The sequence below is a fragment of the Lutjanus erythropterus genome, chromosome 16, assembly GCF_056507025.1.
Source record: "Lutjanus erythropterus isolate fLutEry1 chromosome 16, fLutEry1.hap2, whole genome shotgun sequence".
Taxonomy (NCBI): domain Eukaryota; kingdom Metazoa; phylum Chordata; class Actinopteri; order Lutjaniformes; family Lutjanidae; genus Lutjanus; species Lutjanus erythropterus.
This window is the reverse complement of record NC_139332.1, coordinates 8,211,600-8,230,865: the sequence shown is the minus strand read 5'-3', so window position 1 is coordinate 8,230,865 and position 19,266 is coordinate 8,211,600. Positions and strand designations below refer to the sequence as shown.

General features: G+C 39.6%; 1 protein-coding gene across 2 annotated transcripts in view; it reads right to left on the bottom strand.

Annotated features, from left to right (window-relative positions):
• trappc9 (trafficking protein particle complex subunit 9) overlaps positions 1–19,266 on the bottom strand; it is a 285,018-nt gene that overhangs the window by 177,223 nt on the left and 88,529 nt on the right. For both annotated transcript variants that reach the window (XM_084738852.1, XM_084738851.1), the window contains one exon: positions 6,165–6,283. In XM_084738852.1, coding sequence (XP_084594978.1) covers positions 6,165–6,283 — 119 coding nt within the window. The remainder of the gene's footprint in view (positions 1–6,164; positions 6,284–19,266) is intronic.

The following is a 19,266-nucleotide window of genomic DNA, read 5'->3' as shown; positions in this document are numbered from 1 at the left end:
CAAATTTGGGTTAGGTGGTCAAAAAGGGCCAAATTCACACTTAATTGGCCCACAAAAAGATTTAGATATGCAGGGAACACCCTGCTTCACTGCCAGCCGGTTTGGCTAGAAGGTTTTCAATTTCCTGTGCATCTGTCCATCCATCCTCACAGCCAAAAACAGTTATTAGCAGCTAATATAGATTCCCTCTCATTCTATCATGCACACACTGACAAATCAGGTTTCATATAACACCAGCAGCACGTCTATTCAAAGAGCACTAACGTATGCAGAGACATAGTCCAGAGAGGTGGCAATAAGAGGGTTTGAAAAGTTCACAGCTATATCTTCACGCAACACATCAGCACTTTCAATTACAAGTTGAATCAGAGAGATCAGTTTCTTAGAAAACTGTCTCAGGATAGAGGCAGTTTTTGAAGGTTCAATATTGTGTAAAACCTTCTCTTCAATGCCTTTGGCACAAATGTGGGTTGCTGCGGTGTCTACCAACACAGAAGGAGAACACACACAAGTAAGACAGCAAAGAAACGGGGAAGAAAAGGCCTCAGCAGTCTTCCAGGAACAACCGTATCACTAGACAAGAACGTCAATACTGGACGACTCTGTAAAAACACAGATTGCAATCAGTGACAACATTTTACATCCAATGCCAGTTTTTAGAATTCTTGCTTTCCACAATATGTGTGCATGACCACTGGTATGGTTAAGGTTAGGTAATGGGTTGTATTTATTAATTTATTAATTGCAAGTCTGTGATGATGCAAATTCTAGTCTTGTGCATGACAGTATGACATGCTAAAGGCTAAACTCAGGTTCTGATGTCCTCACGTCCACTCCCCTAGAGTAGTTTCACACCTGTTTTCCCCTGTTCTCAGACTGTGTCATTTTTTCAACACAGTTTTGATAAAGCTATGACCACATATTCACACAAGCCTCAACAGCATATGGCAGGCATATGACAGCTACAGTAACATGGAGAAAGTTACATGGGGCACTGGATTTGATGAATTCACTATTTCCTCTCCTGTTTTGCTGCTCTTAGCCGCTTGAGCATCTCTGGGCTGGGCAGAGTGGACAGGCCAGGTTTCTACAGGTAGGGCTGCTGCCGGGCTGCCCCTCCACACCGGAGAGTCACTAGGGAAGATGGCGACTGCAGGGTCCATCGTACAGCCTGGCAGACCAGCAAACACAGCCACTGGCAGGGACCGGTCTGGATCTGCAGCTGGGCCTGGGTTGAGCCTGCCGCAGATCGAGGCAAAGAAGAGCTCATGTGTAGAGCAGCAACCCATCTGCCCCGCCCAGAGACACTGAGGCAGTGAATGAAGCTCCCTGACAGTAGCAGCAGAAAGCCGAAGCGGCCCGTGTGTTTACCAGGGAAACTAAAGCTTAAAACCCACTGTATCAGCATCACCACTGTCTGTTTTATCAAACTCAAAGAAAAACAAAGATACAACCAGAGCCACACATAATACAGCCGCAGTAAATGACTGAAACTTTTAACTCGTCAGAATTTCCCATTACGGCCTCAGAGAAGTAACCCACATGAATGTGGTTTCCATGGGAACACAGTCATTGTCGCTTCTTTCATACCAGAGTGGCTGTGATGTCATCACGGAAAAACTATAGAAACTTCTGGTTCAGTTCTTTCAAAGCAGAAGTTATATGCTGTTTCCTTTTAGTTCTCGTCTAGTTCGTGTTCACTCCAGCTTTTACTAACAGAGGAGTAAACAGGAAATCACACACATTTACAGGTAACTCATTGATTCGACAGATCTGGTGACAGTCATCCTGCATCATCAGTGCTACGTGCAAGTCTGGTTGTTTAGTCCACACCAGTTTGAGTGACAGCTTTCACATCAGCCTAAATAAAGCCAAAATACACAAACGCACCCGAGTTCCTTTTGAACCAATTAAACAGGTTAAGTATGAAAGCACCTTTACAGTAGCTTCCTCATTGCTACATAAAGGCCATATTGCTTCCTGCATCAGCACAAACCATTCAGCATAAATCCTGAAGTGAAGAATCGTCCAATAGGGATGCAATTCCTACAAATACTGGCACTTCTGGAAACATCTAATAGTAACCTTCATCACTTTTGAATAACAAAGGTCTTATCCATGTCAACAAGTGCATCAGTAATGAAAACGTATAAATAAAGTGCAAATAAAGTTGAGATATGATCCAAAGGTGTAACTTAATAGCAATGGATCACAGAATCTTATCAGTTAAAACCTTTTTTTTCAGTAGACAAACAACATCATATGCATCATACTGCATAACTTTCCTTGGATCTATGTCAAACAGTGTTGTACCTGTCCACCCCTTCTACGTCAGTGTGCGTCAAGCGCTCACTGGGTGCAGAAATCTGCTGAAAACAATACAGGCCGTAACGATGATGAGTCATGCAGCCGGAAACCCAGAATACATTTACTACAGTGCACTGGCAAATCAGTGCGCGCAGTGAAATGAATCATCCTGGTGTCTACTGTATGTGCAACAACGCATCTACAAAATGCGAGGAGAGGGAACATCCTCACAACGTGCTTTTAAGCAGACTAGCAGGACAAGAGCCCTTATGTAATTGGCTTTTCTTTAACTGTGGTTCCAACACCATATTCTGCTAGGAAACTCGGAGCTGCCAGTCAAACCCTGCTTCTAATAAGCCTAACCACTGATTAAAATGGCCAGCTTGGTTCTTTTTCCCCTCAGTGTATAGACACTGGATATCTTTTCTGTGATTTCTAGCTCCAGTGTTGCTTTGCAGCATTAGGAGGATTTGTAGTCAGTATACTCTTTCATTATTTATATATTTTATCTACGCTTTATTTTGTCAGGAAGTGACACACAAGATGTTTTCTTGCAGGGAGTCCTGGTCAAAACCGCAGAATAAGCAATGTCACATTAAAAAAAATATATATTTCACATGTTAGAACGCCTGGAAATATAAAAACCACACAAGGAAAACAGTAAAAGAAGAGAGACATTCAGGTCATATAAGCAAACACATTTTACCTCAAGTCAATGATTATGTAAAACAGCAGCATGTTTCCTTCAGAGCAGTTTGTAAAAGACCTTTAAGGGTTTTCAGAGAGGGGTGTGTTTCTCAGGTAATGGTATTTTGCAGCTCATTTCATGCCCAGGGTGCAGAAAAGGAGAAAGCAGCAGAGGTGTGAACTCATACTTCATCCCATACTGTACATGCATCATGTACACTGATATAATTAGTTTAGAATCTCTCTATAGGTTTTAAAACATCTCGCCATGGGACCGCAGTTGAAAAGCGGCCAGCTGGCTAACACTGGCATGTTTACAGAAATGTTGATTAATGTGTGCTGTTCTCATAAAACATGTGAAACATCCATTTAGAATAAAGGCTCATGAATCCGTTTCAAACTCCTTATAACTTCAGATCAGCTTCCCATCAGTATTAGCAGTAATCTAGCTGATTCTTGTCTGTACTATAAATTCTACCTCACACCTTGAATTAAAGCCTGGCACCTTGTGCGACGAGCTGAATAGGGACCGTCTCAAAAGAGCATGCCGAGAGAGCTTTTTTTAGATTACTGTCAACAGCTTGGTTTTTTTTTGTAGACACTTTAAAATGACTTTTTCCACTATTCATTTCAGCTTACACAAACAGTAACATGCTTTTATATAGACTCAGTTTAGACTTTTTCCCCCTTTTTTTGAAGCTAGAGTTCAAATGCAAATTATGTTTTAATATTTGATATGTCTGGTACATTTTCTATAACTTACAAATATATATGAAGCCTGAACAGCAGCAGAAAAGACTAGAATTACGTGGTTGTATGCCTCTGCCAACCAGTTTACATACATTTCTGAATAATATATTTAGTGTAGACTTTAAACAAATGTAATTAAAAGTATTAAGTGTATTTTGCATCACTATATTGCTGTGTGATTCCAGTAAATAACTTCCAGTGAGAAACATGCGGTCTTAACTTAAAGGCTATTTTTACAGAGCAGTACAGAGGACTGATAGAGAGCTTCAAGTATTTTTGCAAAACATTATGATATCACTGAGAAGCTGACCTTTGACCTTCTTTCCTTAATAGACATCTGTGTGAAATTTTGTTAAAATGAATGTGTGAATTCTTAAGTTATGGGCAAAAACATGTTCAAAATCAGGTCACAGTGACCTTTGACCACCAACATATAATCAATTCATCCTTAAGTCCAAGTGGATGTTTATGAAAATTATGTTCCTGAGATATGGTGTTCAGTGGAATGGGACTGACATAAGGTCACAGTGACCTTGAACTTTGACATTTGACCACAAAAATCTAATTAGTTCCTTGAGTCTAAGTGGACACTTGAACCAAGTTTGAAGAAGAGGTCTTAAGATATGGCATTCACAAAAATATTAGAGACGGACAGACAGAAAATATCATGCCTGTGGCCCGGAGGTGCAGAGGATTAAAAATGAAGAAATCTAGATGATTTCTAACAACTTCTCATGTAGGCTCTTCTGGTGTAAATCTGTGTGTAGATACGTTCCTGACATAAAAATAGATACAGCACAGAGAGTAGTTTTACAGTACAGCAGAATCGGAGGGTTAAGATGAAACATGTTTTCTGTGCCTATTAGGGAGGGGCAATATCTTATAATTTTCCAAGCAGCTAACATCAGCCCATCAGTCAGTAATTGCTGATATATTCTTGCAGGGTAGAGCTGGCAGATGTGGGCAAGCGGCGAGCTTGCTACATTGCGTACTCGCAGAATGTCAAGAAAGGAAATATACATCTGATTCCTTATTAAAAATACAACATAAATCTTCTGAATTCAAGTTTGATACTAAAGACGAGCTTCTTTTCCCTTGTTAACTTGTTGAACTCACTTCATTCAAATGCACAAGAAACAAAATAATGTAAAACCTCCCCAAAACTGTCTTGGTTAGTCCTTCCACTGTTCCAACAATCCAAGTCTGATTTGTCGAAATTAATCCTTCATTCACAGAGACAGAATTGTAAAATATTCAGGCTCTATGCCGTTTTCCTCTCACTTGTACAGTGCAGCCGAATGAGAGAGTCTGTCACCGAGCAGCTGCTTTCTCTCATTCCTTGGAGACAGACCATTAAATTAGCAAAATAAAATGACAAAAATCAACCGAAGAAACCCCAGACTCAAAAATCAACAATGAACTACATATTCAGCCAATCGCCTAACCCTATTTAATCCAGTCATTTTTGCACTTGGTGGGCCTCTGTATGTACAGTATTACCACTGTGGACTGGAAACATGATTTTCTGGGAACACAATGCGATTGTTTCTCCAGACTGTTTTATCTAAAAGTTGTCACTGACTACGTCTCCTTTGACCATGAACAAGAAAAATCCTCCTGTATTTCCTCTAACATTAGTCATCATCCTGCAAAACTTTACTGAAAAGAAGTCAGAAAGTTTACTTTGTTTGGCAGCACATCTGGACATGAGACATCAGTGCAGCTTTTTCTCCTGATGATTCACAGAGGAGAAAAAGGGGTTCTTCTGGTTGTTAGAGGTAAGGCACTGCAGCCACCATGCTTGCAGGTGGTGTGGCTTTTGAGCTACAGATGACCCTCAGCAGGTAGACTCAGTCAGCCCGCCTATATTTCTACCTGTCCGACATCCACAAGTTCTCAACCTTGTCCCCTGCTGATCAGCTCAGCGTAGTGCATTCTCATTCCACCTGTCTCCGTTTAACCTCTTTCCCTTCCCCGCCACACTGTCTATTTTTCCCCTTTGCACTCTTTGCAGTTTCACTCAAAAACTCTGGAAACAGTTTTCATCTCAGTTCTGGATTCAAAGAGCAGAGTGCACCTGCACCCAAGGGGAGACACCAGCCAAATAAACTCAGTGTTCTTTCTATAGGCGTCTACCGAAAGCTGTAGTTTGGTGGTAAATAATGCTATAGTTTCACCTCAACTTTTGCATGGACAGGCACACAGTGCCTGAAGAGAGAGGCAAAAGAAAGAGCAACGGTTAGAGGGTTAAATATCCCCGCCTGAGATATTCATTATTTGCAGAAAAGATGCAGACGGCGCCGCGGGGAGGGAGAATGCGCTTTCCCTAAACTTTGCTACAAGACAGGAAACGCAAACAGGAGGAAACAACTGCTTGCATGTTGATCCAGGACTGAGCCGAACAATAACTGTTTACTCACCTTAACGTGGCTGTACTCTGCCTTGCCCGACTCACTGCTGACAGGTTTGGTCTCCGGCCGGGGCTTGAGGACTTGGCGTAGCGGACTGGAGATTGGCAGGCCCGTCACGCTGATCCCATCTGAAAAGACACCGTGGAATCACGCAGTCAGCTGAAATACTCATTAAACAGTGGCTAGCAGAGCATCAGCACAAACACTCTCACATTGTTAGATATCAACAGTCGGTGACGTAAAGTTTTATGGGAGCTATTTTTTTGTGTGTTACTTTTTTACTCTCAATAAATGCTCTCACTTTCCATCATCTCTTGGTAAGACTGATTAGATAGCTAGTGATTTCTTAAGTTTCCCAGAGGGGCCATGTTCCTCACAAATACTTGACGATCCCTAGGAAATGAAAAACAAAAAATGATATGACATTTATTTGGGTCTGTACCAAACAAACATGTTTTCTTACATCAGGAGAACAAGGTTTGTAGGCCAGAGCATCTCAGCAGCACTACAACACTTCATCATAATGATTTTTCGTTTGTTTTGACATTTTTCCTTTTTCAGAAAAATGCAGTTTCTGTGAATTGGGTATTGCACTCGGCCATATTGCCAGTTCGATTATATTTTGATGAATTGTGCAGCCCTAATATTAAGTTAGCCAGCAAGCCAATTTTTGAATCTGTTAATCACAGCCTTTACCTCAAAATACAACATGTCCCATGGTGGATTACTTACTGAGGTTTTTCTTCTCCATCTTTTAAGCTTGTCTTATCACTGAATTGACCCTTCACTGGCTACTTAAAAAAAGTCAGCTTAAACCAACTTCTGAAGGAGTCAAGGTGGTCAGCTAGAAATGAAAAGCCTGTTATTGTTTACTGCTGCGTAAAATTATACACCCGTTATCATTGTGAACTAGTGAGAGACCAATTAACTGGTTGGCTGATAATCAGCCAATGGCTGCACTCACGAGGCCAATAAACTAAAAATGCCTGCAGACACATCTGCAAGTGGCCTTGTCAGTGTGGCTGCTGTGGAACGATGTTAGCACTCCCTATTGTGAGGTTTGGGAAGGTTGCGAAAAAGTCTGTATGGTCTCGTCTGTAGAAACATTTCCTAAGTGCTTCTCATATCTTAATTTAAGTTTCCAAGTCAGGAAAAGTCCAATTTATCTGTTACAGACGCCATTCCTAAACTGATGGCAGACCTCATATCATATCTTAACTCAGGAAATCCTAACCAGAGCTGTAAACTTGATTCGACCTGTCATGCCTCTATCTGTGTTTAAAATGTGCACAAGACTGCATGTATCCATGACAACAACTTGTCACTGTGTAGTTTGTGAATGGACAAAAAAAGATGGGCGTTTGGTTTTGGCTTTAATGAGTCAGAGGAGTTACCTGTGTCCTGGAGGAGAGGAAATGCCACCTTTCTGGAATGTTTTGAGAAGTTTTCTTGCAATGTATTGATCACTGGTAAGTATTAGAACGGACGGAGCATGTCATTCACATTCAAAATTAATCGCCTTGGCAGTTGATATATACTTGGTCATCTTAGGATTTGAGTAACATTTTAATCATAATATTTTGCATTCATGTCATTCCCCATCATCACTGTCATTTCCTTACAGGCTTATCAACAGTGGTGCTGCCATTTCTGGCACTTATTTTGAATTAGGACATTTCAGCATTCCTAACATAGGAAATTTTTGAGTTGGAATCCTTTTGTAAAATTCCTATAATCTGTTGTTTCTGTTATGAGACCCATGTACTCTCATCAAGAGGCCGGAGCATTATTTACTTCAACTGAAGAGAGAACCAGGCTTTTTTTTGTTGTTTTTTTAAGGTAGACTATTATTTAAACAACAAAACAACACACAGAGGTAAGCAGAGCCTCAAGCATCAGTGTTGTTATTTATTTAATAAAAGACAAATGCAAGAAAAAACCTGTGAGTGTTTGCTCTTCTTACATATGGGCTTTGTTCCTGGCTGGTAGCACCCTTAGGAAATTGTTAAGATTTAAAATAAGGGAAAGAGTTTTGCTGCTTTTTGATGCATTATTTTACTACGAAGCCTCCCTGTTTTCTGATCTTCTCCAGTTTGCTGTATTAATTTGTTATTTCTTGTTCTTGCCATTTTTGCTTTAGTACAAACTCAGCACTTCAGCCTCCGTGTTTACCTGTTGTCATGGTGAAATTAGCATAATCCCTATTTTCACAGCATTAATTCCATCAGAGCGACAACATATTCATCGCACGCACACCAGTCTGTCGCTCTGACTTTTTTCTTTTTCCACAGAAAATACTCTTCCAACTGCCCCTATTTTACCAATCTTGCATGTGGTTGTTAGAGAGATTCAATATGTCCATCTGTCTATCGTGGACCCAATCGCCGGAGCTGCTGCGAAGGCCAGTAATTTCCCCTCTCTTAGGGGAAATTGCAGGGCTTTGCATCCCACTGACGTCAGAGAGCGATATGATTCCTTTGACGTCAGAGCGTGGGCTCTGGGCGTCATTTTTTGAGTATTGTCTGAGTGGGCTGAGAGCTGCAGCCCCTGTGGTGGTGCCTAACGCAGCTCCTGATCGAGCAGCTGCTCCTCTGTCTACACTGCTCCTCTCAAGGTCATGAATATAAAATCATTCATTTATTCTTCACATACTTACCGTGGCATCATGAACCCTATGGTCTCAGATTTTCTAGCATTTCAAACTACTGAAAACTAAATTGGTTTTGGGGCAATTATGACACCACAAGTGTGACACAAGTATGATATTTGTGCTCTAACAAGACAAAGTGACCACAGCAGGGCTGCAAGTAACAACTCTTTTCATTATAGATTAATCAGTGGTTATTTTCTCAATTTATCAATTATTTGTTTGGTCTATAAAATGTTGATTATTACTTCCCAAAGTCCAAGATGACATCCTCAAATGTCTTGCTGTTTCCCAACCCAAAGATATTCAGTTTACTGTCAAAAAGGAGTAAAAATAATTTAGAGATTTAATTGATTACTCAATTAATCATTGTAGCTCTAGACCACAGTATATCGAGATGCATACTGGTATAATTCAGTCATTATGTTAGTTATCAAGTAGGCCTACATTGCTTTAAATGCACATATATGGACTGTATATGTGTTTATTTCTATCTGTGAAGTTAAACAACATATTAGAAACACCTCTTCAATGCAACACAATTCAACACCACAAACTACAGCCCTTTAAAAAGATTATAAAGATGAATGAACACCTCTCTGAACTTTAGTTACTGCATGAAGTGAACCTAATAAACTTGCAACACCACCTTAGTTACTCCAACCGCATTATTCTTTACAGTGTTTTAGATTAGATTTGCTGTGATTTAGGATGAAAATAATGTGTTAACATTTAGAAAAGACGATTAAGACTGAGGAAATTTAGGTAAATGTTTGCAGCAGGGTGGATTAAGAGTTATAGTTCAGGGGCCTCATCACAGCAGCTCCCTAAGTCTGAAACCCTATCTTATCTCAGTTTAGGATGACATTTAGAAATTTTGGTATTACAGAAACAGAACCACTGTTGATAGGTCTGTATGGAAATGATAATGAAAATGGGAACAGCATGAACACAAAATATTATGCTCGAAAGGCTACTCCAACTCTATGATGACGCTTTAGATTTCCCAGACCACACATTAATGGGTATATATTGACTGGCAAGATGATTAATTATGAATTTGATCAATGTCCTTACGATGAGTCGAGAAAAGTTCCAAGAAAGGTAGCGTTTCCTGCCTTCCAAGACACATTTAATTCCTCTGACTAATCAAAGTTAAAACTCAACGCCCTTCTTATCCTTTTCTCTCACATTCACGAGCTAGCCAGTGACAAGTGGAGTGAGATAGCTGGATGGATGGATGGATGGATACAGGCTGTCTTGTGTACATTTTACAGACAGATATAGGGGCGACAGTAAGGAATACCACAGAGGTTTACAGCTGTACCTTAGATTAAGTTAAGATATGAGGTCTGAGACAGGATAGGACACAGCCATGAGTTCAGGAATTGCTTCTGTAATAGGAAGTTAGGATTATTTCTATCTTGGAAACTTAAATTAAGACAGGACAAGCTCTTGCAAAAAAAAAATTCTGTAACATGGCCTTTGAGTTTGGCTCATGAGCATGTTTGCCTGTGGACGGGGAAGCTGGGGATTGACAGACTCACAATTACTGACCAAACAGTTCTACTTAGAGACGCCCCAATGCAGCTTCAATCTGTCTGAGGAATAACAAAAGCATCAGCTTATACGTGTGATTGTAATGGCACCATAAAAGTTCCACAGAACTCTAGAGTAGTAATTCATTATACTGCTAGTTTGGAAGTTATTATCTTTGCTCCAGTGAGCTACTAAAGTAAAGCTTGAAGCTGAACACTGTGTCACCAAGAAATAATTAAATTTACAACATTATAAAATAAAACAAGACTTTTTAAACCCTTTTCGCTTCACTACAACCTGCTGGCTGCAGATCAAGGGGACTCTACCTTAAGATCTGAGCCACAAGTCTTGGTAAAACTCAACCCAACAGCTAAAGGCCCCTTCAGACAATGATCAACGTGTTCTGTTGATGTCATACTGTGCAAGATGGGTCTAATAAAAAGCTAGACACAAGCTGTGTAAGGCTGTGAAATATTAAATTTGATGAATGTCTGATTGTGTGATGAATGGCTTTATGATGTAACTACCAAAGAAAGAATTGCAAACAGACACAGGTCACCACACATCCACACTGCTATGATGTTTGGAAAATAAACCAAGGCTTTGGTCAAACTTTCACCTGTAAAACAAAGCAAAAATCGGTGCTTACAATGTTTCGCCAGCTAATGTATTCTGTGTCATTTCATACCGCAGGGTGTTGGTTGGTTGGTTTGGCAGTTGCAAAAGCCAAACAGTGACCTTTGTTCTAAATCTAGGATGATGAACTGTGGAGCAGCTTGTCTTTGGTCAGCAGAGCTCTAACATCCCATTTACATCTGGTATTAAAATGTGATCTGTATCTGGATAAATAATCCAAAGCGACGTGCAGATTGTGTTTACACCTACATACATAAGATTCAAACACAGTGCAAGCCAAACCTCCAGATGTGTTCTGGCAGATCTGATCACATTCTGATCACACAGCGTCTTTGTTGTGCTGGTTTATAGTTTTAACCATTTGTGCGGTGGCTGTTACATGTCTTCACAGTTGTATTTTGTGATTGTGTTTATAGGTTTTTGTCCCTTGTCTTGAATGACAGCATACATTTGATGTGACGGTTACTTTCTGGCTCTTATGTCGCCCCTCTTGGCATAATATTTATACCTCATAGAAACATAATGCTAAGGAATATGCATCAATTCTTGGATCAGTGACAGTCTAATCTTGATCCGTCCTTTGAAAGTAAGTTTCAGTGTCAGTGATAGCCTCAGTAGACACGTCTCACAGTATCATGTTTGTGTGGGACAGCCCAACATTGAACAGTGCGAAAGCATCTTAACTGTGTGAAACAGTGATTGCTGTCACTGCACTGGTGAGAGCAATCTCCTCTTGTTATTGCCTCATTCTCTGTACCCTGCTGTTAAACAGACTAGATATGCATCTGGACATAGACTTGAAGTGGCAGAAGAGGAAACAACCAAAAATACGGATGACACTTTAAAATTTTATGAACTGCATCCTTCATTATGGTATGCTGTCTGTTTCAGGAGGCGCACATGACTCTTTGTGTCCCGTGGCGCAGAGATGTGTGAGTAATGGGTGGAGTGATTGACGATGGCATTGCTCACAATCATCCCCACCTTTAAACCCTCCTTCCAATCAGTATCTGTCTAGTTGTCTGTCTTCACGGCCTCGGGGAGAACCAGGGTGAACTCAGCATTTGTATCAGTGGCCACCTCGCTGCCTGAGTTTAGGCAGAACAGCATAAGATTGGGACTCTTATAATTATAACAAATAGTATACTGTAACATATCCATAATTTGTGAGAACTGGGACAAAACTTGAGGATGTTTTGAGTTTTACTTTTCAATAACGGTGGTAAAATCAAACTCTAAGTATTTAATGTCAATCAAAATACACATTTTTAAACCATAATTCTTATTTGGCTTTGCTTTAGAAGAGCTACTGAGGTGTCATGTTATGGTTGAGACACATTTGATTGGCATAATATTTAAAGGATTTGTTGAAAAATAGAAAGTTTACCAGTTCTTCAGCAGTATTTCTGCCTTTTTTAATCCGGTGAGACAAGGGTCCTTAGGGAAAAGCTAACTCTTTTTATGCCCGATTAAATCATGTTTTTGTAAAAATCCCTAAATAAATTCACAAAAGGAGGACAAAATACTTTCATTTAAAAAAAAAAAAAACTACAGATGAGTAAAATAGCACATTTTTTACACCTTTGTTATCAAAGGTTATGAATAAAGAGTAAATTTTCACTAAAAAAATCAAATTAAAGTGTTGGTATTAATAATACTAGTACTAAAAATAGTTGGGGTTTTTTGGTAAGACCTGATTTGTCCCAGAATGAGTGATATACTGAAAAAATACTAGCACAGATAAGAAGATTCATGAAATACTGTGGATCTCTGCAGTGTGAATCACACTCACATTTACAAGCTTTTTTCCTTGGACAATAGATAGCTTTCATCCAATAAATCTAATAAATATGGAAAATGTGACTCATCCATTGTAAACTTTAAAAACCCTGATGAAAATGATGTTCAAGAGGGAGAGTCATTAGAATAGAAAATACAATTTAAACACCAAACTTGACCTGAGCCTCATTTATCATGTATTATATCAACCTGAGCTTATCAGCTTTGACAGACACTGCAGTTCTGTGTCCTTTCTTGAAATAAAATACTTCATTAATTCAAACAATGACCAAAAAGAAGATATTACAGTACAAACTCGCAGCGCATCATTCAAAACTATGCTGACTTATTCTGAGCTGACACGCAACACTGAAACTGTAAGAACATCATTACGTTCCTATAAGTCTTACAGAGTGAGGGAGAGGAACGGGGCTACATGATGAGCAGAAATCGGTTAGGTTATATACAAAGATCTGAACAAATGATTACCGTCATTACAGAAAGCCCTTCCAGTTGATCCGGACGCTCCATTAAAGTCAGAGGGAAAATAAACAACTGCCTTGCTTTAACAGCGGTAACAAATATCTGACATGCAGACATTCACACTGGGCTTAACAGCAGTCAACTATATAACAGCTATTACAGGCCTTTTCATTTTAAGCCCGATATTGTATCATTCTACTCAGCTTCAATAACGGTCAGGCCTCTGTACTTCCACACACTGTCCATGACACACAAACCATTTCCAGCACTCATGATAAGCAGTCACTGTGGTGCTGCTTGTGAACTGTCCTGCTGAGAGATCACCTGTCAAACAGTGCGTCTCGCACCGTGGTCTTTTTCCTCTGATTTTCAGTTAATTAGGTTTACTTAGGCATCTGTAGTCTGCCCTGTTATCTTTGTCTGTTCAGCAATGGTGGTTATCACTGCTCAGTTTTCCTTCTATATATTTCCAGCAAACCGGAAAAGTGGAACTGGGAGAACACCATTTCCTTTGCTAATAAAGCATGGTGTAATTTGAAATTACCATTGCAAATATGAAACCTGAATGTGTAGTCATTTTAAGTAAACAGCTTGTTAACAACTGGATAAAAATCCAGAGGCAACTAAGTACACTTTTATTAGCCCTTCAGGCCTGAATATACCCCCAAACAGATGCATGTGTGGACAGCTGCAGACATGTACTACCTCAGTTTATACTACATTCTGGAGTCCACTTGAAAAACATGTTCCTCACATGTGCAAACAGTATTCAGTAGCTTGTTGTAGCCAGGGCTGGGTGCTGAACTCCTCATTTGATACTTGGCACTAAGTTTCAGTACCTAAGGAATAAATCTCATCATGCCAGTAAGCCATCAAGCACACAGCGTGCTCGTACCAAGCTCTAATAATGCTACTGATCTGCTGTCTAACGTTACATATCATAGAGGCTTGCAGGATAAACATTACCATGCATTCAGAGACAAGGATAATTGTTTGTTTTTTGTACTACCAGCTACCTATCTGCAATGATCTGGACAGATGACTCAGTAAACTAAAAGCCTCTTATTAACTAGACAGGGCAGCTAATCTGTTAGCTTGTTGTGAAGTCCGTTAACCACTGACGTCCACTCAGATGGAAGTCGGGCATAAAGAGTTTCTGACGGCAAGCATGGTGTTGCTTACAGAGCAACAGGGATTGAAGACAGGGTATTGGTTCCGGTATTGAGAATTTCTGAATGATACTTAGCCCTAGATATAGCGTTGTGGCCTCACACACAAGCCTGTGCAATCACAAGGAAGTGGAGGTACGTGGTTGTCAGCCAGCTAAACTATCCAAAACCATAAACATATGGATGACTCCGATGGTGGACTATGTGTGATCAGGTGTGTATCAGAGCAGGGATCAGATAGATCCCACAACCACTCAACCGTCTTAGTTAAAACAATTGCATAGCTAAGTGTAATTTCTTGCTATGATCAAAGGACATAGAAACCATTTTTAGTGAAATGGAGTAAAGGTTCGAGTTGTGCTAGAAAAGAACTGGTTCATATGATGTGATGTCCAACCATGAACCATGAAGTGAGGCATCCATATTGGTTTTGTTTTCAGCCACTTCCACACCACATGGAGTTTCCATGCTGTAATTACTACTTGGAAGTTGAGCCCTTTCAGAGGTGCTTTGAGCAATCAGAATTCAATCTGTATCGAATGCTTCTTGGACTTATTTAAACTTAACCTTTTAGATATCCGATTGCTGTCCAGCCTGTCCAAGACGCATGAAGGGACTAGGTGTAAAAGGGGTCTTTGATTTAAATCAAGACGTTTCTGATCAAAGGATCTGTAAACAGGATTATAAACCTGACTGGACAATCAATGCCAGCTTTCAGGTTTGATACCCAGCTGTATTTGGTACAAGTACTTTTTTCCTCTAAGAATATACCTACCAGGCTTCAGATATTTAAAACAGCAAATACCAAACCTTTTAAGAAATGAGTATAACTTGAATTACAGCCGTGTTGTGTCACTTGACAACAGAGAGCGGTACAACAGAATCTAACATGAACATGTCTCAGGTTATTACTTTAAAAAGTGTTCTTGGGTGCCGAGCCTGCTGGTGTAAGTTCAAAGTTAAGTCATCTAAAAGTAACTACTCAAGTAGGACAGCTGAGCGTTATCTAACTGATGTTGACTGAGGACAAAAAGAAAACACTAAGACAGCACCTCTGGGTCCTTTACTAATTTCAGCAGAGCTTCTGAATACATATTCCTCTCCATTTGAGTCATTAAGTTCATGTTGTTGTTTGATATAATGTGTTTCTTGTGTCTCCTGATTTTGTTGATGCAGACATTTACTGTGGTACAAGGTGCAGTTTTCAAAGACCACAGCATTAATGTAGGCGGTCGCATTGTCATTAGGTACCACACTCACACCATTTAACACAATAAAGCTTGCTGTAAGTCAAGGCCCATTAGTCCTGAGCGATGACATCACTCCCATCGGATCCTGAGTTATGGTGTCGTGGTCTCGAGCCGGACTCAAAGTGAGGGATAAACTCGTCTGAGGATAAATCAATGAGGCTCGGCCTGTTTTGAATGTTCCCTCTGCTCTGTTTTTCCGCGGCCTTGTCTCATTTGCCCCTTCTGCCTCAGCTGAGACACAAAGGACATCGAGCGTTGCACTGCCAGGCGACATCACAGTTAAAGCTGATTGATTGACTTTCTCTTCAATGCGCATGTTAATACTGGCGATCAATAAGTAGCACATAATTAGTGAAAGATTCCACTGATGATTTATGACTCAACATTCTGACAGTTGTTAATTAGGCACAAATTAATTCCCACCTTCGATGCGGCATGACAAACAGTAAAAGCTATTTCTTGGTCATATGAGGGCTGCCAGACATCTGAGCTAACAGTTATATTTAGCAAAGAGAAGTGCTGATGTTAACACAATAGCAGCAGCATACACATCAGAGACTCTGACACACACTACCCAAGCTGTGAGCTATCATTTATCCTCAGGCTGTGGAGACGGGGTGAAAGACGAGGGAAAAAAGAGGAAAAAAAGGGTGCACATGTAGATTTTTTCACCTGGGCAAATGGAGAAATTCATTCATATGCATCCACATTCATATTCATCCACATATTCACAGTTACTGTTGGGGTGAGAGCAGCTGATGTTATGTTATTACAGTTTTTATTAAGTATATTTTCATTCTGTACTGATTGTGTTGACCTCCCTGGTGCTGCCAAGGACAATGAATATTTATGAATTATGCCAACAGATTTCAATTAAATAAGTCTGAAACAATGGGCCAAAATCATGTGGGTTTGCAACAACAGGTGGTCATTTCACATCAGTGTTTGCTGCAGCTGTCATGCCTACTAGAGCCCAACTTGTATACTGGTTGGCAGATATTACTGGCCCAATACTGACCTATCACAGCTTTATCAGTCAGTATCAGTATCTCCATATTGTCTGATATGAGCCAATGTGAAAACTTTTTTAAAAAACATGGAGATTTATTAAAATTTGTTCGCTTTATAGGCAGCATTTTGTGTATATCTGATCTTCTTTCTTAATTCAGTAGTTTGATACAGACTTTTTTTTTTCTAATTGTGTTTTTTATTTGTTACTTAGGGTTATGGTTAGGGTTAGAGGGTTAGGGTTAATTAATCAAAAGTCTGGTGAAAGTTTAGTGTTTTAGTGACCTGATGTCATTTTAGGAAAAAGATAAATTGTTGTTCAGCTGGAAGATATCCTGCCTCAATCACATATCTTTGTCACAAGTGTTTTTTTTGGCACATTTGAAGGATCACTGCAAATAAAAAGTGTCTTTATGTAAAGATTTTATATGCTGTACATTATATTCTGTGTGAAGAATAATACAACCCTCTATTAGCATCAGCCCCCAAAATCCAGTCTCAGTAAGGTCATAATGTCTTGCTTATTTTAGCTTAGCTTAGCATTAGACTGGGGGCACTGTAGAGGAAACAGCTAGCCTGGGTCCGTCCAAACTTTAGAAAATGCATCCAGCACCATCTTTAAATTTTGCTATATGCTTTATGCTTAACTCGTGTACAAACAGAAACATGAAAATTACATTCTGAGCTAAACCGAGCTAATTCTCTGCCAGCTCTACCTTTGTATTTAATGTATAGACCTGAGAGTTATAGATCCTCTAATGTAACTTTTGACAAGAGAGCAAATAAGCAAATTTCCCAAAATGTTTCACTTAAGAACATACGAAAGAACAATTCCTGTTTCACAAACAAAAACAACCGTTGCATGTTTTACCTGACAACTCTTCGCTTAAGATACACTCTGTTTATTTTTAACTGACCTTTAACAGCTTCTACATCAGCATTTATGAAAAACAAACGTTTTATTGCTGTTTTTGATAGACAAGTGATTCTCCCGTCTTGTTGTGAAGTCTAAACAAACTTCCTACGGGCGGATGTGGTTCAGGAGGTTGAGCGAGTCATCCACTAATCGTAGGTTTGGCAGCTCCTCCCGGCCATGTGTTAAAACATCCTTGAGTCACCTGAACCAAAAATGGGCCCTGATGGTCAGACGAAGTGCGTTACACTGTTGCTCGGTGCCATTAGTTTGTGAGTGTGTGTGTGTGTGTGGTTAAATGAAAGGCAGATTGTGAAGCACTTTGGATAAAAGAGCTATAAATGTAGTCCATTTACTGTCCATTCCTTGGTGCTGTAAAGAAATCCACCAAATGGAACTCAGTGGCACGAAATGTCAAATTTAGAAGAGGCTGCCAATTTAATGGCAAGGGTTTAGTTTATTAACTGTGTCCAAAAGGTGGGAACACATTCAAGAAAAAATCGACTAAGTTATGTCAAAACACAATGACCACCATACAAAAACATACTGTATTGGTGACTATGTATATTGTACGCAGTGTTCACAACATACTGTATGTTTGTCATTTGCAGACAATCTATTATCCTTTTCCTATTTAAAACAGAAACTAAACTAAATTTCTACTTTTGCTAAAACTTCTCAAGCATCTTCAGTGTAATAAAATACTCTGAAGCTCTGTGAAGTTTAATTTAAAATAGAAGTCACCTCAACTATGTTTAACAAAAGGAAAAAAGTTAATAGAATAGTTTGACAAAATGAGAAATGTGCTTGTTCATTTTCTTGCAATTAGTTACATGAAAAGATGGATACCACTCTCGTACCTGCATGACAAATACGGAGCTAAAACCATGAGACATTTAGAACAGACAGAACAGTTAGTCTTCAATGTACTTGGCAGCTGGTTATAAAGATATAGTAACAGCATGTAACTTCACATGAAACCAACCTATGTTTTCCTCAGAGTACACTCTTTATGCTAAGCTAAGCTAATCACATCACTTCCTGACTCTGCACCACTGACATGAAAGTTGTTCTAATCCAACTCTGATAGACTGCTAATAAGCATATTTCCCAAAATGTCAAATTATTCCCTAAAATTGGAATCATCCTGAGCCGTGTTTCCATCAACATGTTTTTATGTGAATTTTGAAATATCGTATAAGAGAAGGTTGATGCACACGGCTTAGCTCTAAAAAAGGTTTTAGGCTAACCTGAGGTGGTTTTTGTCTTTATCAGTTTTCATAAATAAGTTTGTGTAACAACATTTAACTCACTCCACAGAGATCTGATGAACCTTCTCCACATTAACACAGGAAACAAACAGAAATGCCATAAATCCATCATGTTTTCTACACTGTTTTTCACCATTTGAGGTTCAACTGCTGCTCTTTTCATTACATCTTGTTGCACCTTCTTCATCTGCAGTGGTATAATGGTTTTCCAACTAGAGAATTGGCGCCACCTACTGCTTGTCTCAATGAACCAATCTGGAATAATCGCTTAATAGCGGTGGTGGTGACTGTATGTAGTGTCTGAGGAATACAACTGCACAGTTGTTGAAAGCATCGACTGTGCTTAAAATAATCAAGATTTCACAGTTAAATTAGCAAAGATGGCAGAACTTGGTAATCTTCCAGCACACTGGAGC